We start from the raw sequence: 25019 nt of genomic DNA, 5'->3' as shown, positions 1-25019 counted from the left end.
CCACTTTGCTGTGGTGCCTCTTAGGATTAAGATGAGATTGATGGTTGTGAGTTTGACTCTGCTAGCTTAGCGTCTCTGTTAAGCATCCAGTATCTCACATTACTTAATCTTAACAGCAAGCAGATGGACTAGGGCAATGGCTCTCAACTCTGACTTCACATTAGAACCACCCGGGGAATTTTTTGAAAATACCAACACTTCAGCCCCACCCCATTTAAATTAGGCTCTCTGGGGGTGTGACATGGGCACTGGTATTTTTAATAGGCTTCTAGGGTGGTTCTGATGGGCAGCCAAAGCGTTATTAAGCGCAAACAGGATTAGAGAAATTGCCAAGGAATGCCGACAATAATAACGAAAAATAGTGATCATGGGTGTCTAGCAAATATTTACTGAGCGCTTACGATGGGCCAAGTACTGTTCTAAGTGCTGTGTATGGGTTATCAGCTCCCCCTGGGCTGAGGACTTGTTCTTATCACCTGATGTTTCAGGAATGTTAAGTGACTTGGGTCCTAAGTCCCACAGACAAGAAGGATTTGAACCCAGGCAGCTGGTCCCAGACTCAGGCTCCAAACCCCAGTTTAGAGGGCTGGGATCTCATTGCCTTGCTCATTTAAACTGATCCCACAAGAAAAATCCTAAAATCCTCACAAAAACCCTATAAGGAAAAGTGTTGGTTTTATATATTTTTAAAAAACCACAAAACTCTAATAAGAGTAATAAAAGAATATTTCAATAAATGATGAGATTGACCAAAAAATAAAAATAAATAGACTGGCCCCATTATGTACCCCATTAAGGGTCACAAGCATGAGATTAGAATATTTTTATGAATTCTGACTCCTCTTTGGGAAGGAGGAGACCAAGACTGTGAGAGGGCCAGTGGCTGGCTCAGGGCCCCTCAGCTTGTGGTGGCAGGAGTGGGATTTGAACTGAGGGCTGTCTGACCCTGGATGGAGGTGGAACCTTCTCCAGGCTGCACTGGACCCTTATGATTCCTCACTCGTCTTTGCAAGCCCTGAGAAAGAGGCTCCTGCCCAAGTCATTCCCCTGGATTTCACCCAAGGCAGGGGATCAAAACACTGGGCCACTCTTTTCCTTTTAATAAACAGCCTGAACCCTCACAACAACTTCGTAAGGTATCTCCTATCATCCCCATTCTGCAGATAGTGGTGGGAAACTAAGCCTCAGAGGGGGCCAGGACTTGGACAAAGCCCCACAGCTATGAACCAGCTTAAATGGGATGTAAACCCAGGCCATCTGACTCCAGACTCCACATCCTGCCTACTGCACTAGGAGGAATACTGGGAAAGTTCGGGGAAATAATGATGAGGCCTCAGCTAAGGCTGTGGCCTGGGAGCCAGAGAATTGGGACCTGACAAATGGAAACAGGAAGCGAATTGGGCCTTAATAATCATTAGCACTTGGTGAGGGCCTGCTTTCTCTGTCAGGTGCTGTTCTAAACTGCTTTCCAACATGATCTTGTTGGCTCCCTCTCCATCTAAGGCGATGGGGTAGGGATTATCACTCTTTTGCCCACAGCCTGGACAGGGGAAGCCACTGGCCCCGGAGCAGTTAACAGCTAACGTATAAAGCACGTGCAGGGATCCAGGCCCTGTGCTGAGCTCTGTACATGCAACATGAACTCGTGGACGGCTCCCAGCGGTCCTCCATGGATGCGCTCTTCCTGTCCCTCTTTGATGAGAAAATGGGATCCAGAAAAGTCAAAGTGCTTGCTCTAGCCACCCAGCTAGAAGATGCTAGAGGTTCAATTCAAGCTCCACCCTGCTTATCCTCGGGCCTTGCCAAATAAATAATTGTTGACTGGCCAACTGGTGATGAAGTGTTTCCCAGTGGAAGGGGGGTCGTCCGGCATTCCAGAAACCCAGTTTTGGCCATTAATAGGCTGTTTGGCCTTGAGTGGCTCAGGGTCTTGGTCCCTCTCCAGGGATGCTCGGGGCGGGAAGGGAACCCATCTGTTGGGCACTCTCGATGCCCTCTACTCCGTGAGGCACTGGAAGATACACTGTGGTGTTTCACTCAGAATCTTTCTAGGTGATGTGGGTTAAAAGTCCCTTTGTCCAGGGCTGGAAACTGAGGCTCAGGGAGGGCAAACCCCTTGTGCAAAGTCACACACAGCCAGAAACCAGGATGATGCAGCTTCCGAGTCTAAGTGAACTCTTAGCTCCCAGGTGGGATGGGTAACATGAGAGCCTTGGGCCCCATGATTGGAGTGCCGTTTAGGGGCCCCGCCCTGGGCTGGCTGGGTTTTATTCATTATCTTTCTTAATCCCCATAGCCTCTGTAATGAGGCGGGGAGGGTTGCTCGGGGAGGAAACTGAGACTGTGCGGAGAGTCGCTGGGCTGAGGAGAGGGGGAGGCGCGAGTTGGACCCTGTGGGCCTGTTTTCAGAGCCTGAGGGTTGGGACAGCCGCTCCAGACCCTTCCAGCCAGGTTTCCACAGAGGTGCCCCGGCCACTCAGGTGTCCCCAACCCTCTTCGGGGCACCAGCCTCTGCCCTTTGCCCCTGGCCTTGGCAGCCAGCTCAGGTTCCGTCTGGGGTGTCGCCTTGGCGACAAGGTGTGGCTGGCAGGAGGGTCTGGGTTTGGGGCTGGCGTAGGGGGTGGGTTCCTCTGCCAGCCAGGAGTGGGGGCGCCAGCAGCCGTGAGATACCCTACCAGGGAATGTGGTCCGGCTGCCCCGCCCTCTGAGAGCTGGGAGCTCCCGGGAGCCGCTGGTGGGGAGGGCAGACACCCAGCAAACCGGTTCTGCCCCAGGCTGGCCACCCACCCTCCCACCATTAAAAGGTTGGCACCTGGGAGCCAGGCAGCCTGTGGCGGCCACACCCTAGCTCTGCTTGAGAAGCACACGCTTCAAGCAGTTCTACTAACCAACTAAATAACCGGCTAGCCGGTTAACTAGCTAAGTAGCTGACCATCTGGCTAAGTAGCTAACAGGTTTAATAGTTAACTAGCTCAGCCCTAAGCAGCTCTCTCTCCGGCCGGATTAGCTAGCTTAGTCCAGCGAATTTAGCTTGTTAGCCCTCTGGTTTAGCTAGATGACCAGCTAGCTCTCTAGCTGTCCAGCTGCCTCTGTCTGTCTGAAGTGCCTCTTGTCCTCCCAATGCTCTGTGGGGGCTGGAAGAGTTCTTAAACCATTGCAGGGTCCTGAACTCAGACCCAATGAGTGAGTGGACAAATTCGGGGCGTCCGTGAACTTGGGTCCCCCCCTCAAATTACATCTTTCTTTTCATGCACCTCAAACCTGACATTTAACATGTCCTCCAATAAGAGTGAACCACCAAGACGGTCTTGTCAGCAGGTCCTGTGAGCCTGTTATCAGTAGAAACCACAGACATGCCCCTGTCATGATTCAGCTGCTGCAGATACTGGGAACACCCTTCCAGAAATATTCTACACTTATGCCAGCAAATTCATAAAAATACTCTTCTTGCACGCTTTTCTATGCAAACAGTTTTTTACCTGGGTCGCTTTCACTTGGTAATGTTTTGGAGATATTTCTCCAGCTGTATACACCAAAAACGTCATAGGGATCCATTGTACGACCGTGCACCAGAGCATTTCCGGTCTTTCGCTGTTACCATGATGCAGCAGATGAACTTGCACACGGTCCCCTCATGTGTGTGTGAGTGCAGGTGGTGGACTGCAAAGGCTACATTCTCTCTGAGTGAATCCTCATCCGTACAGCACCCATGTATACTTTGGAACAATGCTTTTCAGCCATTAGTCTGAAAATGTCACAGCATGGATGGCAGCTCCTTGGATGGATGTCCTTGGGGAGTGCACAACCCGCCCAGCTGTACATGGCACTCCCATGCTGCCCCCGGGGGGCAGGAAGGCAGGCAGCTGAGGCCCTTTCTCTTCTGCCTGCTGCAGACGTACTCCGGCCTTTTCTGTGTGGTCATCAACCCATACAAGCAGCTTCCCATCTATACGGAGGCCATTGTGGAGATGTACCGGGGCAAGAAGCGCCACGAAGTGCCGCCCCATGTGTACGCAGTGACAGAGGGGGCCTACCGGAGCATGCTCCAGGGTGAGTGTGGGGCTGGGGCTACTGGACCTGCCTTTTCAGTGGGGACTGGGCTGGGGCTCAGGATCAGATGACAAGTCAAGGATTTCAGACGCTGTGAGGCTTCTTTGGGGGCAGGAGGGAACACAAATGGGGGGCTGAGTGGGCCAGGGTCTGGGTCCTACCAGCCAGGCCCCTTTTTATCTGTCTTTGTGTTTACCCCTTCTCTCAACAAGTATCATTTGGGAGCTAATTGGTGCCAGGCTTCTGCAAAAATTTCTCTTGAAACAGTGACTCTTAAGCATGTTCATTCATTCCACATTTACATTGTTGATATGATCTACCCTGTCATGGGGGATTGGCAGCCCCTTAGACAATGGGAGTCACTGTGTACAGCTGGGCAGGTTGTACACTGCTCAAGGATGTCTTTTGAAGGGGCTGCCATTCACCCCATGACAGTGTAGATCAGTCCTGGCAAGATTCCATAATTTGCATTTTGTGGCCATAATGCACTCATTATATATTTATTATATATCATCTATTTTAATACATACAAAGTATTAAACATTTAACATTTTGTATCTTTCTATCACACGCCATTTACTAGTAGGCAGCAGTATATTTATCTTGTGCACGTTATACTTCTGTCACCTCCTATAGGCTACATTTCTATTGTCTGTCGTAGTCATCTGTTTAGACTGCACAATAGAGCAGTTCTCAGAGGGTGGTCCCCTCACCGGCAGCATCAGCATCTCTCGGGAACTTGTTAGAAATGGGAACTTGGGCTTCACCCTAGACCTGCTGAGTTAGAAAGCCCAGTGGGGAGGCTCCGCAGTCCATATTTTCACAAGACCCCTGGGTTTCCCCTGGAGATTCTGATGCAGGCTCAAGTCTGAGAACAGCTGGTATCAAATACAATATATCTATACCTGTATTATGCAAACATTTGTATATTCTCTTTTTAGAGTCACATTATAAATTGTATTTAGTCAGCAGTAACCTTCTTTTATTGGGTTATATAATCTGTTATCTATATTTTACAACAATTTTCAGTTATTATTATATATTAGTTAATATAATTTAGGACTAAATATACAAGAAAATAAGGGTGAGGGCCTACTCTGTATCAAGCACTTTTCATGCATTAACACACTGAATGTCACAGCAATCCAGTGAAGCAAGTGTGCCCATTGTCTCTGGAGTCCAGATGGGGAAACTGAAGCTCAGAGCAGTGAAGTCACTGTCCACGGTCCCACTGGTGGGTGGAGGGGCTGGGGTGGGATTTGAACCCAGGGCTCTTGACTGCTGCCTCCCTGTAGCTCACATTGTGTATTGTGTCCTCATCCTGGGCTGAGCGCTGGGAGCTTTGACGTATGACCCTCCTGGATTCTAATACCTGACCCCAACTTAGCCTCTTGCTTGCTGCATGACCCTGGGAAAGCAGCTGTCCCTCTCTGAGCCTCACCTGTAAAATAGAGAGAATCAACTTCCGTTGAACAGAATGGAATTCATTCAACACACTTCATTTTGAGCCCTGATTGTGTACCGCCTTGTGCTGAGCATGTGAGATTCAAAGGCGTAAGAGTGAGATCCTGGATCTCAGAGCTCAGCCCTGGATACAAAACAGGCCACAAAATGGTAGTGATGGTGACTGGTGGCTCATTGGTGGGTCATCTGACCAATCTGAGGGCTCAGAGCACAGCTCCGTCCCCTCTGTCTCCTCCAGTGCTCACCCTAGCCCGACACAGCCCTTCACCAAGTGCACACTAACCACCTACCAAGTGTCAGGCACTGATGGCTGTGGGAATTGCCAAGGTCCCTACCCTCATGGAGCTTCTGCTTGAGTGGGGAACACAAAGCATATAAACCCAAAGTGAAGATGATCTGACATTTGCAATGTCTGGAGACATTTTTAATTGTCACAACCAGGGAGGGGGTCCTACTAGCATTTAGTGTTAGAGCCCAGGGGTGCTGCTAAATATCCTACAGCACATAGGATGATCCCTACTGCAAAGAATCATCCAACCCCAAATGTCAGTAGAGCCAGGATTGAGAAACCCTGGTCAAAAGTCATAAGAAATGACTGAGGGTAGGGGTCGAGGGCCAGAAGGCTTCTTAGAAGAGGTGCTGTATTTCAGCTCAGATCTAAAGGACAAGGAAGCTGAGAAAGAGCATTCCAGGCAGAGGGCACAGCCAGTGCAAAGACCCTGTGGTAGGATCGGGCTGGAGATGTTTGAGAGACAGAAAGGAGGCCTGTGAGGCTGGGGAAAGGGACAGAGCTGAAGATGGTGCAGATGGGTTTGGAGGCCATGATGAAAGGGTGCATGGTTTTTAAGCATGACAGGAGGCCTCTGGGTAGTTTTAAGCCAGAGAGAGAGCTGCATTCAATATGACCTCAGTTAGCAGCCTGGTTTGGGAGCCATACGGACCTGGGTTCAAGGCCCAGCCATCTCCCTGCCTTGCTGTGTGATCTTGGGCTAGTCTCTGAGGTGTTCTGTGCCTTATCTTCCCCATCTGAAAAATGGGGCTTATGTCTCACTCATGTCTTTGAATCTCACAATGCTCAGCACAAGGCAGCACATGGCCACGGTGCAAATGGAAGTGTGTTGAATGAATTCCATTCTGTTCAGTTGGAATGTTCAGTCAGTTGTTCCCACGATCACAAAGCAGCAAGCAAGCGGCTGAGGCAGGGTCCAGTCTTAGAATCCAGGAAGGTCACATATCAAAACCCAAGCTCTTCCTTAGCCCTTGGGAAGAATTTTGAAAAGGGTGTGGCCAACATAAGGGGCCAGCATCCTGCTGGAGGGATTCTCCCAGGTGACATGTCCCCTTCTGTCCCCTACAGATCGTGAGGACCAATCCATTCTCTGCACGTGAGTAATCCCGAAGGACTTCCTGGAGGAGGTGGGGTCCTGGCTGGGTGTGGTTCTGCTTGGAATGGGCAGGGCTAACCTGGTGACCTTGCTGACGACTTTTGCTTCCCTTTGTCCCCCCATAGCGGGGAGTCTGGGGCTGGGAAGACAGAAAACACCAAGAAAGTCATCCAGTACCTTGCCCATGTAGCATCATCACCGAAGGGCAGGAAGGAGCCTGGTGTTCCGGTAAGTGACCTGCTTTGGAACACACTCTGGACCTGGCCACCAGCAATGCCCCCTCCATCTCAGGTTCTGCTTCTCCCAATAACTCCCTGTGTCCCTACTATGTGTTTGATATATTCCTGGGAGCAGAGGCAGGCCAGGCAAAAAAAAAAAAAAAAAAAAAAAAAAATGCAAGGGCCAGTTTTTGTCCTCATTGGCCCTTAGAACAGCTCCTGACACATAGTAGGTGCTTACATTCCTGAGCACCCACTGTGTGTCTGATCTGACTTAGGTTCCTGCCATGCCCACGTTTCCTTTCTAAGTGAGCGTTTATAAAGTGCTATTCCCCTTGCTCACATTACCTTAATACTCCAGTGAGGTGGATGTTGTTTTCCTGTGTTTAAAATGAGAAACCGAAGTCACAACTAGGGTGAAGCGGGGGTCAGAGACCACACCCCCAGGAAGGGCCAAAATAGATTCAAACCCCAGCACTATGGTCCCTCCTGGGGCCACCGTATTCCACATGGCCAGTTTCCCCAGCCCCTCGTCTCTCCCCCTGCCCCACCCACCCCCCAAGACCGCCAGTTCACCTGTGTGTCTGTCCACGTTCCATGTGCTGTGTCCTGGTCCGTGTCCTGGTCCGTGTCTGGTCTTCCGTGACTTCCTCAGGCCTCCATCAGCACCGTGTCTTATGTGAGTAGCAAAGAATCACCTTGAGTCATGGGTACCACCTGAGTCACCCCAGCCCAAGGTCTTCCTGGCAGACTGGGCCCCAGGCACTGATGGTCACTCCTGGCAGGGAGCCACACTGCCACTTAAGGTGGTCCTACTATGTGCACACCGAGCCTTACACTGTCATGTAATGCAGCCCTACCTTGTGCACACACCCAGGGCCCATGCTGCCATTTTGTATGGTCCTACTACATGTGTGCAGTCCTGGCCTGCACAGCCGGTTATGTTAGCCCTATCATGTATGTGCAGATGGGCCCCAGACCCCAACATGAAACAGCCCAGAGGCCAAAACTATCATTTATTGCTGATCTGCTAAATGTGCCTAGACAGGGCCCGTAGACACCATGAATTCACACAACCCACAGACCCACACTGCCATTTATTATAGGTCTACAGTGTACACCCAGCCCAGGCTAACATCTGAGGGGCTTACAGGGCATTTAAAGAAATAGTCGATGCCTTTGAGAGCTTGGCTGGGAAGGAGGGGAAGGGGATTGCCATTTACTGAGTGCCTACTGTGTTCTGGTTCTGACACTGAGGTGGCTATGAGGAAGTTCAGAGTGAGATCCCTACCCATGGGTCAGCCTGGCTGGGGAAGGAAACTCCTATTTCTTGAACACCTACTATACACCAGTTTGAAGCACTTTACATAGGTTGTATAGATTCTTCTTTAATGAATTCTACAAGTGATACATGAGTCCATATTCACTGCGGCAACAACAAAAACTACAAATCAGATAAAGTGAAATTCCTCTTTCCTTCTCTCAGTCCTCCTTCCTTGGAGTGGCTTACACTGTTGACAGTTTGATGTGTATCCTTGCAGACCTTTCTCTAAATGTTTACAACTATGTATCTATACCTGTAGAAATGGGAGTCTTGTTTTGTGGTGTTTTTTTTTCTTCTCATTTCATTTTTTATCAGTGGGATCAGATCACACTGTAGGTGTTCCGCAACTTGCTTTTTGTTTGGTTTGGTTTCCACTCAACCATGTGACTTGGAGATGTTTCCTGCTTCCCTTTACGATCAACTGAAGGGCACAACCCAGGTGCAGGAAAGCAAGCACACACCCAGACACACAAAGACCCTTCACGCACACTCAGCCAGCGGTGACACAAACCCCCAGAGCTAGGCCAGCCCGCCCCCTTTCCCCTGGCCCGGGTGCTCACTGATGCGCCATCCCCAGGGTGAGCTGGAGCGGCAGCTTCTTCAGGCCAACCCCATCCTGGAGGCCTTTGGCAATGCCAAGACTGTGAAGAATGACAACTCCTCCCGCTTCGTGAGTGCTGGGGGCAGGCGGTCCCTGGGGCGTGTCTGTGAAGCAGAAGCTGGGAGTATCCTGGTTGAGGGGAGGCAGGATGAGTGCGTCTGTTGAGGGAGGAGAGGGCTGGAGGCCGGGGCTCTTGGGTCTGAGGGATGAAGGGGCTGGAGACCTGGGTCCTGGGGGAAGAGGTCAAGGGGCCTGGACCTTGAATTCTCCAGGAAGCCCCCACCCCCAGAACCCTGTGACTGCAGTGAGGTTCGCGGGGAGGGAAACAGTTGAGAGGCAGCCCTGGCTCCGGGAAGGCTGACTGTGGGTTGGCAGTGCACTTCAGGCTCAGCTAAGCCCTTCCCGCCTTCTCTCGCAGGGCAAATTCATCCGCATCAACTTCGACGTTGCGGGATACATCGTGGGCGCCAACATTGAGACCTGTATCCTCTCACGGTCCAGAGGGGAGCCTGGGGAGAGGGGTACAAGGGGTGGCGGCCAAGGGGAGGGGCCCTTGGGATCTCACCGCTTACAGGAAACAGGCGTCCACACATGCAGGGAGCCTGGCTCCTTGCTGCTCAGAAACCATGCCTCAGCTTCCCTTGCTGCAGAAGGGGAGGGGTCATAGAATCTCAGGAAGGACAGACGCAGCCTCTCCATGTGGAGGGAGGAGGGCGGGGGCTCCCATCGCTTTGATGAGAAGGACAGCACTGCCTTGCTTTGGGGAGGAGAGTCGGCTCTGACTTACTACAGGGAAAGGACGCAGAGCACGGTCAGCAAAAAGGGAAGGCGCGTGGGGCCAAGTGTGGGGAGCCAGCACCAGGTTCCAGAATCCTCATGCCCTATGGTCACATGGGACGTGCTTAACTCCCAGGTGTGAGAACACGTGTGAAATGTTTTCTACCGGGAATGCTCATCCGAGACTCAGCTCCCCAGGTTATACTGGGGGCTGGTCACAGAGGCACCCTCTTCCAGGCATGTACCCAAATTCCAGGCTCCCTGAAGGAAGGCAGGTGTTCTGCAGAAACCGTGTTGTTTGCACAGTTTCAGTGCAGGAAAACCCTTCGTGTCAGCCTGGGAATGCTATGAACCCTCCCGAAATTCAGATTCCGTGACACCAGCTAAGGGCCGACAGTCTCCGTGTCAGCCCATTTCTGCGCAGGCGGTATGCGTGTTCAGTAGGAACTGAAAAGATAAAAATACAGATGCTCCCGAAGCGCAGGACTTAAGAGAATGAGCAAAGAAATCACACGGACCGGGGTTGGCATCCCAGCTCTGCTTTGGAGCTGTGGGACCTTGGGCACGTGATTTGACCTCTCTGTGCCTCAGTTTCCCCATCTTTAGAAGGGGACAGCTAGGGGAGGGTTTAGCTCAGAGGTAGAGTGTGTGCTTAGCTTGCACAAGGTCCTGGGTTCAATCCCTAGTACCTCCATTAAAAAACATATGTAAATAAATAAACCTAATTACCCCCCCAAAAAAAAACCCAAAATAAAAATAAAATGCATGTGAAGATATTTTTTTTAAAAATTTTAGAAAAGAAGGGGAAGAATCATAGAACCTACCCTCGAAGGGTCTGAAGGACACTGTGAATCAAAGTCTCAGCACAGCCCTGCCACATTGTAAACACTCAAGAACCAGCTATTATTATTAGAAATTAATGATTAAAGTCAGCACTGTGATTATAACATTATAATATTCTAATGTTAATATTGTTGAGGAATAATTAGTGATTGCAATGTGAACGATATTCATTGTAAATCATATCCCCATCCCCGGGGTGTCTGAGAAACTCTGCCCCTCGTCATCTGGGGAGGTTGGGCAGCAGTGTGTGGGTACAAGGGTATTCGTAGGGTCGCTCGGGGAGTAAGGAAATGGGCATCTCTCCATCAAGCAGCTGGGCCCCCTGGACTCAGCTGCTGCCTGGTAACTGCTGCCCTGGGCTCATGGCCTCATGTCCCCCTCAGCCACCGGCTCCTGCTCCCCAGTGTTCCTGTGGTCATCACTCCTCCGCATCACAGTTCCTGCTCCCACAGCTGCTTAGGGCTCACAGCTCTTCTTGCTCCATCCATCCTGCCGCCTCCCGCCTCCTCTGACCCTGTGGTTCCCACAGCCTCATATTCCCATTGGTCCTCTCTGCCTGCTTCCATATGTTAACTTCCCATGCTCCCCATCCAGTTGGGACTGCCATGCCCACAGCTCTCATGCCCAGCTGTCTCAGCCTCAGGGCCAATACCAGCCTATGGATTGATGTTCACGGGGAAAGTACCAATTCTGGGTCAAACAGATGGATCCTGGGCTCAGCCTGACCCCTCAGCACCAGTGTCAGCTTGACCGATGTTTCTTGAGTGTTAACTATGTGCCTGGCGCTGTCCCAAGAACTCTCCCTGTGTTCTCTCAGCTCCTCTTCTCTGTAACCCTGTGAGGCAGGTGCTGTTATCATCCCATTTCACAGAAGAGGAAACCGAGGCTCAGGGCAGTCATCACCCAGGGTCGCCCAGGTTGTGCGTGCTCCCCCCATCCCACCCTGCCCTGTGAGATCCCCTCCCTCTGGTCCTCCCTGTCTCATTTGAGCAAGTTAGCACCCCAGGAGTTTTGATCAGTGGTTTGCAGTCCCTCTTAGGCAAGGCTCCCCTAGGCGGGTCTGCATGATGAGAGTTGTGCAAAATATGTGCTCAGTGGCCCCTCAGTGTGGGACCCGAATTATCAGGTGATTTATGTTCCTTTAAGGTGTCTCGCCAATTTTTAGTGTGTAAATGTGCCATGTGGCTTTCCTAGAAGGGAGCAGCTGAGAGCCCCAGTATCCGTACCGGGCAGCTGAAGCTGGGAGGGTCATGATGGCAGGAGGCATTCTTACTGCGGGGCTCCGGTGTTTGACATATAACTCATTTACCTCCACCACACTTTGTTCATGGGTGTTATTATCAAGCCCCTTGCCCAGATGAGGAAACTGAGGCACAAATGCTTAAATGTCACATGTCCAAGGCCACTGGTCCAGTTAGTGGCCAGATTGCAGGCCTGGGCTGTGAGCTACTCCACTGTTCCTCGGGGAGAGCAGGTGGGGTCCCCTCCCCTGTGGCACCTTGACTTGCCCCCGTCCAGACCTGCTGGAGAAGTCGCGGGCCATCCGCCAGGCCAAGGACGAATGCAGCTTCCACATCTTCTACCAGCTGCTGGGAGGCGCTGGAGAGCAGCTCAAGGGTCAGTGTCCAGTGGCTCCCTGGGGGCTCAGGAGTGGGGTACTGGGTGCGAGACCTGGTGGGAGCCCGGGGAGGAGGAGGTGGGAGGCACTAACCTCTGTCGAGCACCTGCTTTATGTCAGGCTACTGCTGGGTAGTGGATTCTGTTGCCTCCTGGACCCCGCTGCCCCTGGTTTCTGCCGCCTCTCGACTTTTGCCAAGCCGACTCCTGCCACCCCCAGGCCCGGGCTGCCTGCCCTCTGGTTCCCGCTGCTGTCTCCTGAGCCTTGCTCACACCAGCTCCGTGGCCACGTGGCTCCCGCTCACCCTCACTTCTCTGCTGAAACTCCGGGGCTCTGCTTCCTCCAGCGGGTGTTGTGATGACTCCAGCTTTGCCACCTCGGGGTTCCTGATGATCGTGGTTTGTGTGGCTTCTAAGCGCCTACTGCCTCCTGGTTCCTGCCTGAGATTTCCTCCTGTCTCCTGCTCTGCACTCCTCCTGCCCTTGGGCTGTGGAAACACCCTGAGGCTCTCTCCTTTACAGTGCCCCCCAACCCCCGCCCCATCTCGTTCTGGCTTCTTCAGCTTTGTAGCTCCGGCCGCCTCCTGACCCCTTCGCACCCAGCCGCCCACTGATGGTGGCTTCCGAACCCACATGCCAACTGCCAATGTCCCCTGCTGTCCTGTGGCTTCTGCTAACTCGGGCAGCCGCAGCCCTGTTGCTTCTGCCAGTGGGCGGCTCCTGTCTGCTCTAGGCAATTCCGTGACTTGAGAATCAATATGGAAGGAGGGAAGAGGAAAGGTCTAGTATGTGCTAAGTACCCATGTCATGCCTGGCCCATCCCACCAAACCCGTGAAGAAAGCATCCTCACACCCTTGACAGAGGAAGAGACCGAGGTTCCTAGTGGGGAAGTGATGCTCGTCCCAGGGAAGCCTGGAAGTGAGTCTGACTCTACAGCTCACTCTTGACCTTGGCCTTCACCTGTTTCCCCTACAGCTGACCTTCTCCTAGAGCCATTCTCCCACTACCGCTTCCTGACCAACGGGCCGTCGTCCTCTCCCGGCCAGGAGCGCGAGCTCTTCCAGGAGACGCTGGAGTCCCTGCGGGTCCTGGGATTCACCCATGAGGAAATCACCTGTGAGTAAGCTCTGAGCCCCCAGCAAAGGGTGGGGGTGGACCCCACATGGGTAGGCAGGGGACCTGGACATTCATTTCTCCGTTTGAAAACTAAAACGGAATGGAGGAGGGAGGAAGGTAGAGCTTTAAATAGGGGATCAGGAAGGACACACTGAGATGGCAATGTTCAGTCAAGCAAAAGCCTGGAGAGCTGAGGGAGTGAGCACTGGTGATATGGGGAAGAGTGTTCTAGGCAGAGGGAACCATATGTGCAAAGGCCCTGAGGCAGGAAAGGCGTGGCATGTCTGAGGAACTTCTTGAATGGATTTAACTGGTGGGTGACTGAGGGGTATGGGGAGATGGAGCTGCAGAGGCAGATAGGGCCTCAAATGCCAGCCTAGGGGCCTGGGACTTTGTCCTGAAGGCACTGGGGAACCATGGGAGGGCTGGGAGCAGTGGAGGAGCAGCTCTGGGCTGGTGAAGGATGCACTGGAGGCCAGGAGGGGGCTGAAATGAAGGTGGAGGGAAGACCCTGGCCCTGGGTCAGCCCTGTTTGGTCTGGGCTCGAGGGCACTGGGCTGAAATACCCAGATCATCATCACAGGTTATGCTGCGCGGCCTCCCACCTTTCTCACCAAACTGTGTTTTCACAGTAGTTCTGTTGCAACACTGTATTCATTTGCTAGGGCCACCTTAACAAAACACCAGAAACCTTAAACAGCAGAAATTGTCTCCCAGTTCTGGAGGCCAGAAGTCTGAGATTGGGGTGTTGGCAGGGTTGGTTGGTCCTGGGAGAATCTGTTCGTTTCCTCTCCTGTAACTTCTGGTGATTTCCTGGCCATCGTTGGCATTCTCTAGCTTGTAGAAGCATCACCTGCCTCCGTGTATATGTCTGTGCGCAAATATCCCATTTATAGGACACCCATCATATTGGATTAGGGGCTACCCTACTCCCATGTGACCTCATCTTAACTTGAACAATTACATCTGCAACAACCCGATACCCAAATCAGGTCACATTCCGAGAGGTCCTGGGGGTTCAGACTTCAATGTATCATTTTGGGGACAGTAAGGGAGCATGACTGAACCCATAACATGCACGTAGAGGCAGACCTCAGTCCTTTCTGTGGCTGCCTGGCATTTCATTGTCTGGATGAACTGTGATTCCTTTCACCAGTCCGGTAGAGAAAGACCCTGAGCAGGGCCGAGCAGGGGCCGGGACTGGATCTCATTCTCCGGCGCTGCGGGAGGCCCTGGGAGCTATTGTTGGCTCCAGGGCCAATGACGAAGGCTGGAGACCCAGTGCCAGCTTGGCTGTCCACCCCGGCTGCAAACAGGCCAGGATCCTAGGGCATATTGACACAGGGTCTCTGGCCTCCCTGCTGGATTTCCCAACCACAGTTGCGTAACCGCTCCGCCTGCCTGTCCTCCTGGGCAACTGACAAACAAATTCAGATGGAGGCTACAGTGGGGGCCTGGGTCCCGCCTGACCTCCTGACACAGGTCACCTTCAGAAAACTTCCCTGGGGGGCTGCCTTGCTGTGTGGTGGGCAGCAGCTCCGAATTTGGCAATCTCAAAGGAAAAATTTTGAAGCATGCATGTAGTGATGTAATCTGAATATGATCAAAGGTCCTCGCGTGAAATCTGAGGCATCTGAGGCTCTTGCAGGCCCACAGCCCTGGTTTTCCACTGTTAAGCTTCCTGCCTGGCCTTCCAGAAATATTTTAGACATGTAAGGTAAAAAGAAAAGACACACATTATAGGTTATTTTCCAGCCCCAGGGCTGATATTCAGCCCTACTGTTGATAAAAATGTTACGATATTTCTCTTCTGATTCAAAAGTTCCCACACAGTGGTTGCTCCAGATGTGCCCACCCCCCCACCCGCACCGACCTTCCTCCCAGGACCGTTGCAGATGTACCAACTAATGGTGAAAACATCTGGCCCATCAGGCCCCACCCCACAGCCTGGCCGAGGTCCTGGGCAGCACTGGGCTAAAATGTCAGCTCATCACCCCCATACTATTGTGTTTTCCCCCCACATGGTAGGTTTTGGCAATTATTCTGTTTTTGTATGAATAGGTGAACTTCAGTCTTTTTGGCGGTTGTATGAAATTTCCCAGTTTAGATGAACTGTGATTTTTTTTTTCAGTGGAGGGACTGGGTATTGAACCCAGGACCTCGTGCTTGCTAAGCACGCACTCTACCACTGAGCTGTACCCTCCCCCCTAACTGTAATTCTTGTAACTGATCCCTGTCCCTTGCAGACGCACCCTTAGGGTGACTACATCCCATTGCTGTTGGAATGAACTCCCCTCCCCCCACAAAGAAAGGTGTCAAGACCATCCTTGTAGGTAGGTCTTTGTGCTCCTGGGTGAACAGAACTGTAGCATCAGTTCTTAGTAACGAAATGCTGAGTCCAAGGAGAGGTGCAATTTTTGTTTTTTTCCCAGCTTTAACAGAAATGTAACAGCTTTAAAAAATTTTTTAAATTGAAGTGTAGTTGACTTACAATGCTTCAGGTGTACAGCAAACTGATACAGTTATACATATGTATGTATGCTTTTTCAGATTCTTTTCCATTATAGGTTTGTACAAGCTATTGAATATAGTTTCCTGTGCTATACAGTACGTCCTTGTTGTTTATCTCTTTTAGATATAGTAGTGTGTATGCATTCATCCCAAATTCCCAATTTATCCCTCTTCCCCTTTCCCCTTTGGTAACCATAGGTTTGTTTTCTATGTCTGTGAATCTATTTCTGTTTTGTAGATAAGTTTATTTGTATCATTTTTTACCACATGTAAGTGATATCATATGGTATTTGTCTTTCTCTGAGTTCACTCACTATGATAATCTGTAGGTCCATCCATTTATCTGCAAATGGCATTGTTTCATTCTTTTTATGGCTGAGTGGTATATATATATATATATACCACAGCTTCTTTATCCATTCATCTATCGATGGACATTTAGTTTGCTTCTATGTCTTTACTATTGTAAATAGTGCTGCTGTGAACATGGGGGCTTTTGTCTTTTAAAGTTAGAGGTTTTTTCCAGATATATGCCCAGGAGTGGGGTTGCTGGATCATATGGTAACTCTATTTTTAGTTTCTTAAGGAACCTCCATACTGTTCTCCATAGTGGCTTCACCAAATTACATTCCCACCAACAGTCAACAGTTTTATTGAGATGTCAGTCACATACCATAACATTCACTTCATTAAACTGTGCAAGTCAGTGGCTTCTAGTACCATCACAGAGTTGTGCAGCCATCAGCACAATCACAATTTAGAATATTTTCAGTGGCCCTAGAGGATAACTTGCATGGCTTTGCCATCACGGGCCAGTTTCTACTGCTGGCCCCTGGTAACCACAGCTCTGCTTCCTGTCTATAAGAATTTGCTTATCCTGGACCTTTCAGATCAATGGAATCATACAGTACGTCATCCTTTGTGGCTGACTTCCTCCCCCCGGGTTAATAGTGTGAAGGTTGATCCATACAGTAGCAAGTATCTGGGCGTCTTTCCTTTTTATTGCTGAATAATTTTGATTCTTATCTTTTTATCACGGAAATTTTCAAACAGGTATGCAAGTAGAGAGCAGAGGGTAACGAACCCCCCCCCCCCCCCCCGCCCCGGGCACCTGGCACCAGATCCAACAATTACCAGCTGATAACTTCTTGGCTTTCGGCGCTAACCGCCTTCCTTTCCCTTCCCCCAACCCCGAGTGTTTTTTAAATTGTACTGAATCGACCTCATCGCCATCCAGAAGGTGGCGCTAGTTTCCAGTTTCGCCAACCGGATATCTGGTGCACCTGTTTCCCCACGCGCAAGCCAGCAACCACTGTCGTGAGTTTTTTGCTTTTGCTGGTGCGGCAGGTGGATGGGGTCTCATAACAGTTTTAGTTTGTGTTTCACTTGCGAACAGTGGAGTCAGCCGGTCACCTTTTCCTAGACTCTCCTTTTGACAAAAGAGGAGACGGAGGTCCAGGGAGGTGGGATGTCTGCCTTAGGACTCACTGCAGTTAACAAAGAGGCAGTGGAACCCGGGACTGACTCCAAAGCTGACTGGTGATCCGTTCCCAGGGAGGCAAGAGGGCGCCTCTGGGTCACCTGTGGGAAGCCTGGGGGCAGAGAGCGTCGGGGGCCAGTGGAGTCAGGACCTCCATCTCCCTCCCCACTTCCCATCTCTGTCCGCGTTGGCACCGTCAGTGATACTCTGAGGGGTTGAGCAGGGAGCCTGGCACACAGGGAGGTGAGCTCCTGCTTACTTGAGGCCATCACAGCACGATTAGCCCCACGCCTCTGCCAACGCCAGCGCAGGCTGGGACTTGCTCACTGTCGTCGGCTGGTCTGAAGTCACCCGCGAGAGCTGACTGCCAACTCCTCAGGTGTCAGACTCACCCGGATGCTTGGCACCAATGCAGGTTCCTCAGCCAACTGTAAAAGGCCATTTTAAAGGTCACTAGGGGAACTCGAGTCTGGGCGGGGTCTGAGCTGAGGTTAAGGATGAACGGCCACTCAGTTTGTTAGGGGTGATTATGCCAGTTATGGGTCTATAAGGAGATGTCATTTATTTTTTTCGGAAGGTGCTTCCCTGCCCCACCCCCATCAAAACCAGCATTTCCAGGACTCTCCACTGTCCTGGTCCACCCAGCCCCTGACGCCCCCAAACAGGTAGAAACGGAGACAGATGAGCCCAGCCCCTCCCACTGCCCAGCTGGGAAACTGAGGCCCAGGAGGCCCCCCGGCATGCCCAAGGCCTCACAGCAAACTCCCACTGTTCAATAATGTACCCCGACTAGTGAACTCCTTGCCGTTTATTCTTTAGTCTATTGATTCAGTCGACACTTGATGGAGTCTTTGGGCCAGACCCCTGCAGCCTGGGGCCGCCAAGCTAACCATGACCAAGACAGAACAAGCCCCTTTCCCCTGGAGTGCTGAGCCCCAGGGAGCGTCACAGCATACAAATGCACAAATTAAAGTTGATCCCATGGAAGAGTGACAGCTGGGAGGTCCTAAAGCAGTAACGATGTGTCATGGAGGTCTTGGAAGGGTTGGGGCAGCTGCTGGCGGAGGTGGCTGTTGGCTGAGCTCTGATGGTCAAGAATTAAGCAGGTGTAGATGGTGCTGGATGGCCTCTTGGTGGAGGGAACTGTCAGGGCAAAGGCCAGGGGGCAAGAGAGAGTGTCACCTGTTGGCAGAAATGGAAGGAGATCGGCATGGCTGCTTGGAGTGAGTGAGGGGTCCCCAAACTGGAGTAGGTGGGAGAGTTGGGGACATGGTGCCTAAGACCCTGATAAGGGGTTAGACTGAATCCCAGAAGTAGTGGGGACATAGAAGGAATTCTTCCCCCCAAAGAGGCAAGCTTAAGTTCATTCATGAACACATTTATGGATTGCTTACTGTATGTGGAGGACACGATTAGAAGATACTTTCCACAAGGAGTTATGATCTTGATGGATCTTCTGGTCCCCACCTGCCCAGTATCTGTGACATCCAGAAACACCCCCCAATACCTTGCCTGGTGGCCCCCATCACTGTGCCAACAATCCCTGCAAGTTCCTGAGACGTCCTCTCGGGGGCAGCATCACCCAGTTAGGGTGAGATTTCTCTATTCTGCACAGACAAGCAAATACAGTCCATCTTCATTTGCAACTTCCCCGTTTGAGAATTCTCATGTACACTAACTGTATTTGTAACTCCCAAATCAATAATCCTGGTGCTTTTGTGGTCAATGAGGTCATTCACAAAAGGGTGAAAGTTTTGAGTTGCCCAGTGCAGACTCAGTTGAGGTCCCACGAGGCAATCCTCTGCCTTTTTTTTTTTTTTAATTGAAGTATATTTGATTTACTGTGTTGTGTTAGTTTCTGGTGTACAGCAAAGTGACTCAGTTATACATATGTGTATTCTTTTTTATATTCTTTCTCATTATAGGATATTACAAGATAATATCTTGTAATAATCTTTAATAAAAAATATGAAAACAAATATATGTAAATACATGCATGACTGGGACATTATGCTGTACATCAGAAATTCACACATTGTAACTGACTGTTCTTCAGTTTAAGAAAAAGATATTGAATATAGTTCCTTGTGCTATACAGCAGGACCCTGTTGGTTATCTATATTATATATAGTAGTTTGTGTCTGCTAATCCCAAACTCCTAATTTATCCCTCCTTCCTTTCCCCTTTGGTAAACATAAATTTGTTTTCTGTGTCTGTTAAGTCTGTTTCTGTTTTGTAAATAAATTCATTTGTATCATTTTAAAAAGTACCTCCGATTAAAAAAAACAAAAAACTAATTACCTACCCCCTGCAAAAAAAATTAAAGAAAAAACACCTGCCCAGGGTCAGGCGGTGGTTTGATTTGACATCGGGGTTTTTTTCCTTTTAAATTGAGGTACTGGAAATTGAACCCAGGACCTTGTGCATGCTAAGCATGCACTCTACCCACCCCTCCCCGACATTGGATTTTTAAGCTAGATTTCTAAGGGGGTGGTTAAGACCACACATCAGGGTCTGGAGCCACGCATGATCTCTTTCTCTCTCTGCTGCCCCTTAGCCATGCTGCGGATGGTCTCCGCAGTTCTCCAGTTTGGCAACATCGTCCTGAAGAGAGAGCGAAACACCGACCAAGCCTCCATGCCTGACAACACAGGTACCGCCACCTGCCTGCTGCCCCTCCTGCCACGCAGAGAGCACCCCCCTCCCCAGCCAGACCTGTCTCCAACCCAGGACCACTCCGATTTCCTGCCCTCTGCTGAGTCCTTATCAAAGGAACATCTTCCACTCTTTTCTTGATTATAAGTATGAGCTCTGCTGAAAATGTGAACACCACCAGTGACCCAAAACGAGGTGGAGGGGGAACAGCGGGATCCTCTGTCGTCCTCACCCCTCCCAGCTGATGGGGAACCTCCGTTAGTGCAGGGCGTATCTCCTCCTGGCCTCTGTGCTCTGCATGCATGTACCTTTTAATTTTTTATTTTTTGCTTTTCAAAAGCAGAAGTATAGTTGATGTTCCTCTTTTTAAAATCCAAATGGAAATAGCTACTGGGGTTTCTTCATCTGGGGTCTGTTGGGGAGAACTGATTGCCAGTATAATTAATCTCCTGTAAGATTCTGTCTGTCTCATTTTCTGCCTTTGCAAACATTAATCAGAGAAGCAGCCCCTAATTTTCATCAGCTGGCAAAGAACCCACTAAAGGCTGAGAACTCTGTTAAGGTGTCCTATTACTGGCAGTGTCGTCCTCTGTGCTAGCTTTTTTTTTTTTAAGTTTAGCTTTATTTTTGGGGGGGAGGTAATTAGGTATTTATTTACTTATTTATTTAAATTGAGGTACTGGGGATCAAACCCAGGACCTCATGCATGCTAAGCAGGTGCTCTACCACTGAGCTATACCCTCCCCCCGAAGTGATGCATTTTTAAAGATTTCTTTTGTGTTTGGCCACTTCAGTGAAGTTTTATTACAAGATCTTTCCCCCCAACATTTTATAGGGATATTTTCAAACATACAGAGAAGTTCAAAGTCATAGTGAACCACCCAGACGTACCGCCTAGATTCTGCCATTGACATTGTTACTACACTTGCTTTATGGAAAATCTTTCCATCCTCTGTTTATCCATCTTACTTTCTGGTGCATTTCAGGTATTGGGGTCATTCGCCCTTACACCCTACAGCCTGCATGTCATTTACTGGCGTCCAGTATTTATTTACAATTCTTTCTTGGATTTGAAGTGAAACATACAAATCATGAGATACACACATCTTAAGTGTACCATGTAATAATTTATAATAATTATTATTTAACAAATAATTATTAAATAAATATGTATCATTGTTTATTAAATAAGTAAACAATAATTATGTTAATTATGTATTAAATAATTATTGAACAATTATAATAAGTATTTATTAAATAATAATTGTGTATATAATACTTATTAAATGATAGTTTTATAATTAATATTTGTTAAATATTTATTGAACAATTATTTGTGATAATATTTATTTAATAATTATTGAGCAATTATTTATAATACATATTTATTAAATAATTATAATTTCTATTTATTAAATAATAATTACTAAACAATAGTTTTATAATTGATAATTAATATTTAATTTTAATATTAATGTTTATTAAATATTTATTGCATATATTTATAAATATTATTTATTAAATAATAATTTAAAGTAATTGTTTATAATTATTATTTATTAGTTATAAACAATTATAGTAATTTATATATACTTTATAATCATATACTTTATAGTTACATTATAGTTGATAGTATTTATTAAATAATAACTATTTATAATAATAATATTTAGTGACTGCAGAACATTTTTTCAAATGAATGAACCTCGACTCTCTTACCAGTCCCCAGCTGTTGGGCATTCAGGTTGTTTCCTGGTTTTCTCCATCATAAACAGCACTGTGACAAACATCCTCCTAGTCCAGCCATTGCTCACATCCAGGTTTCTATTTGCCAACAGGGGTCCCAGGAGGGTGATTGTTAGGCCAGAGAATACACATGCTTTTAGGACCTGTGATGCGTCTAGTGGGAAAGACTGGGTCCATCTTCTGTCCCACTCAGAGTTGGGGGGTGGCACTCTCTTCCCCAATCCATGCTGGCCCCACTTCCCAGTGCTGATGGGATCTTGATGTCTCTTGCCCTCAGCTGCACAGAAGCTCTGCCGCCTCCTGGGCCTGGGGGTGACCGATTTCTCCCGCGCCCTGCTCACCCCCCGCATCAAAGTTGGCCGAGACTACGTGCAGAAAGCACAGACCAAGGAACAGGTGGGCGAGGCTGGAGGCTGGCAGGTGCAGGGAGGGTCCTAGATTTTAAAGTACCTTATGCCAGTTTTTTCTTATTCACTCATTAAACTTTTTTGCTGAGTGTCTGTTTGGTTACCAACTCTGGTCTAGGTGCTGGAAGTAAAAGTAGTCATGGAAGCAAAGACCACACCTTCATGGAGCCCAGGCTCTAGCAGCAAATCAGATAATAAAAGAAGATAAATAAATAAGGATGCTTTCTATGAAGGAGAGGATTAGGGTAGTCAGGAAAGCCCTCTCTGAGGAGGTGACATTTGAGTTGAGACCTAGATGGTTTAAGGCAGAGGGAATAGCATATGTAAAGGCCCTGGGGCTGGAACAAGCTTGGCAAGTTGGGAACATTAAGGATGTCATTGAGGCTAGAGTGGGGCAGAAGGTGGTATAAGCTGCAGTCAGAGAGTTTAGAAGGAGACAGATCACACAAGGTCTTACGGGCCACTGTAAGGAGGTGAGTTTTATTCACAGGGCAGCTGGAGACCAGTGAGGATTTAAGCCATGGAGCAACTTGATTCAGTTTGTCTTGTATAAAGATTCCTTTGCCAACTATGGAGAATTGGGTCCAGGGGTCACCAATAGAGGCAGAGACACGAGGAGGCCACTTGACCACACAGGCAAGCAATGGCAGCTCAGACAAAGGTAGTGGCAGTGGGAGTGGGGAGATCTGAAAGCATGCTAGATGTTTTCAGAATCCAGCCTTGGGGATGGGCCAGAGAAGGCACAGTAGGGGATATGAGATTGGGGGTCACACTGACCCGGGTTCCCTCTCAGTTGAGGTACTATTGTTAGGATCCATTTCCTGAGGCACAGAGAGATTTATTCACATGCCTGAGGCCACACAGCCTCTAAGGGGCAGAGCTGGGATTCTAACCTAGGTGTCAGGCTCTTCTTAACTGTTCTGGAAATTGGTTCAAGGGTTTGGGGGAGGAGTAATGAGCTAATATGCCCCGAAGCTCTTCATACAGTGCCTGGTGCACAGTAGGGCTTCAGTAGTGGTTTTTGTTTTTTGGATTTTTTTAATGGAGGTGCTGGAGGTACTGAGAATCGAACCCAGGACCTCATGCATGCTAAGCAGGCGCTCTACCATTGAGCTATACCCTTCACCCTGGTCTGCTGTTGTTAATGTCACCATTCTTGATGAACCACGAGGGGGCCCCGTCCACACCCAGTGTCTCCTCTCTGGCCCTCAGGGAGGGACTGGGGCTGCCGATGTGCAGGCGGAGTCCTCACTGCATGCCCTCCCCGCAGGCGGACTTCGCGCTGGAGGCCCTGGCCAAGGCCACCTACGAGCGCCTGTTCCGCTGGCTGGTCCTGCGCCTCAACCGAGCGTTGGACCGCAGCCCTCGCCAGGGCGCCTCCTTCCTGGGCATCCTGGACATTGCTGGCTTCGAGATCTTCCAGGTCTGTGCCTTATGCGGGGCTGGGGTCTGGAGAGCTCCATCAGGCTGGCCCTGTCCCCGCCCTCTGCGTTCTCTGCCCCCTCTCTCATGTGTCCTTCTCCCTCCCGCAGCTGAACTCCTTTGAGCAGCTCTGCATCAACTACACCAACGAGAAGCTGCAGCAGCTCTTCAACCACACCATGTTCGTCCTGGAGCAGGAGGAGTACCAGCGTGAGGGCATCCCCTGGACCTTCCTGGACTTTGGCCTCGACCTGCAGCCCTGCATCGACCTCATCGAGCGGCCGGTGAGCCCAGGGCTTCTCCCACCCCTCAGCTCACACGTGTCTCCTCTAGCATCTGCCAGTGACTTGGGTCCAGCTCCTCACCCTGCCGGGCCTCTGCATCAATTTAGTGGGGAAGATGGCACAGATCTGCGTGGCCCCTAGATGTTCGGAACCCAGAACATGCCTGCCTCGGGGCCTGGCTTGAATCAAAGGGCTGATCGAGGGCTAAACCTGTCACTGTTGTCGTGTTTTCTTGCAGATCCCAAGTGTCACATGACCTCAAATTTAGCAGCAACCTAAGTGTCCAATATTTGGGGATCTGACTTACTCTTTCCCCCCACCACTTTCTGTTGATGGTCAGGCTAACCCCCCTGGACTCCTGGCCCTGCTGGATGAAGAGTGCTGGTTTCCAAAGGCCACAGACAAGTCCTTTGTGGAGAAGGTGGCCCAAGAGCAAGGTGGTCACCCCAAGTTCCAGCGGCCAAGGCACCTGCGGGATCAGGCTGACTTCAGCGTCCTGCACTATGCGGGCAAGGTAGGGAGTGGGGGCCAGCCTTGGGGCATGTGGGTGGGAGTGAGGATGCAGGGAGGGTGCAGAGGGAAAGCAGGGGCCACCTGATGTCCACTGGGACAAATCATAGCCAGGCCACGGACTAGGAAAGCCCAAGGAGGAGTGAGGACTCTCTGATGAAATCAGCAGACTTCCTCAAGGAGGGGATATTTGCAGTAGGTTTTGAGGGATGGATAGGAGTTCCCCAGGAGGAGAATTAGGAGCATATTGCTAACGTATTTGGCAAACATCTGCCTTTTGTGTGCTCAGTCCTGTGCTGAGCAAAGCTGGACCCTAGTCAGACATGATTCCATCCTGACAAATTTTCTTATCTAGGAGGGAGATGAATACAGATCACTGGGATATAAGGCTGATAAGTGCTTTAATGGGGGCAGTTATAGGTAGTGTCAAAGACCAGAGGAGGAATGCCGGGGAAGTTCTCACAGAGGACAGTAATGCTTGATGTAGAATCTAAATCAAGCGTCAGCAAATATTTTCTGGAAATAGTTTCAGCTCTGTGAGCCAGACAGTCTCTGGCACAATTACTCATTTCTGCCATTATAGCCCAAAAGAAGTCACAGGTCACACA

General features: G+C 49.7%; 1 protein-coding gene across 4 annotated transcripts in view; it reads left to right on the top strand.

Moving 5' to 3' along the window:
• Positions 1-25019, top strand: part of MYH14 (myosin heavy chain 14) — a 74936-nt gene that overhangs the window by 5808 nt on the left and 44109 nt on the right. For 3 of the 4 annotated variants that reach the window (XM_074370976.1, XM_074370975.1, XM_074370977.1), the window contains exons 3-15: positions 3894-4050; positions 6872-6899; positions 7025-7127; positions 7773-7796; positions 9019-9111; positions 9461-9524; positions 12181-12279; positions 13256-13396; positions 19945-20040; positions 22066-22184; positions 23466-23618; positions 23728-23901; positions 24242-24415. In XM_074370976.1, the coding sequence (XP_074227077.1) occupies positions 3894-4050; positions 6872-6899; positions 7025-7127; positions 7773-7796; positions 9019-9111; positions 9461-9524; positions 12181-12279; positions 13256-13396; positions 19945-20040; positions 22066-22184; positions 23466-23618; positions 23728-23901; positions 24242-24415 (1425 nt within the window). The remainder of the gene's footprint in view (positions 1-3893; positions 4051-6871; positions 6900-7024; positions 7128-7772; positions 7797-9018; positions 9112-9460; positions 9525-12180; positions 12280-13255; positions 13397-19944; positions 20041-22065; positions 22185-23465; positions 23619-23727; positions 23902-24241; positions 24416-25019) is intronic. The other variant, XM_074370978.1, reaches the window with a different exon arrangement.

Source organism: Camelus bactrianus, chromosome 9 (assembly GCF_048773025.1).
Source record: "Camelus bactrianus isolate YW-2024 breed Bactrian camel chromosome 9, ASM4877302v1, whole genome shotgun sequence".
Taxonomy (NCBI): Eukaryota; Metazoa; Chordata; class Mammalia; order Artiodactyla; family Camelidae; genus Camelus; species Camelus bactrianus.
Note: the sequence above shows the minus strand (reverse complement) of the source record. Positions and strands in the feature narration are given on the sequence as shown.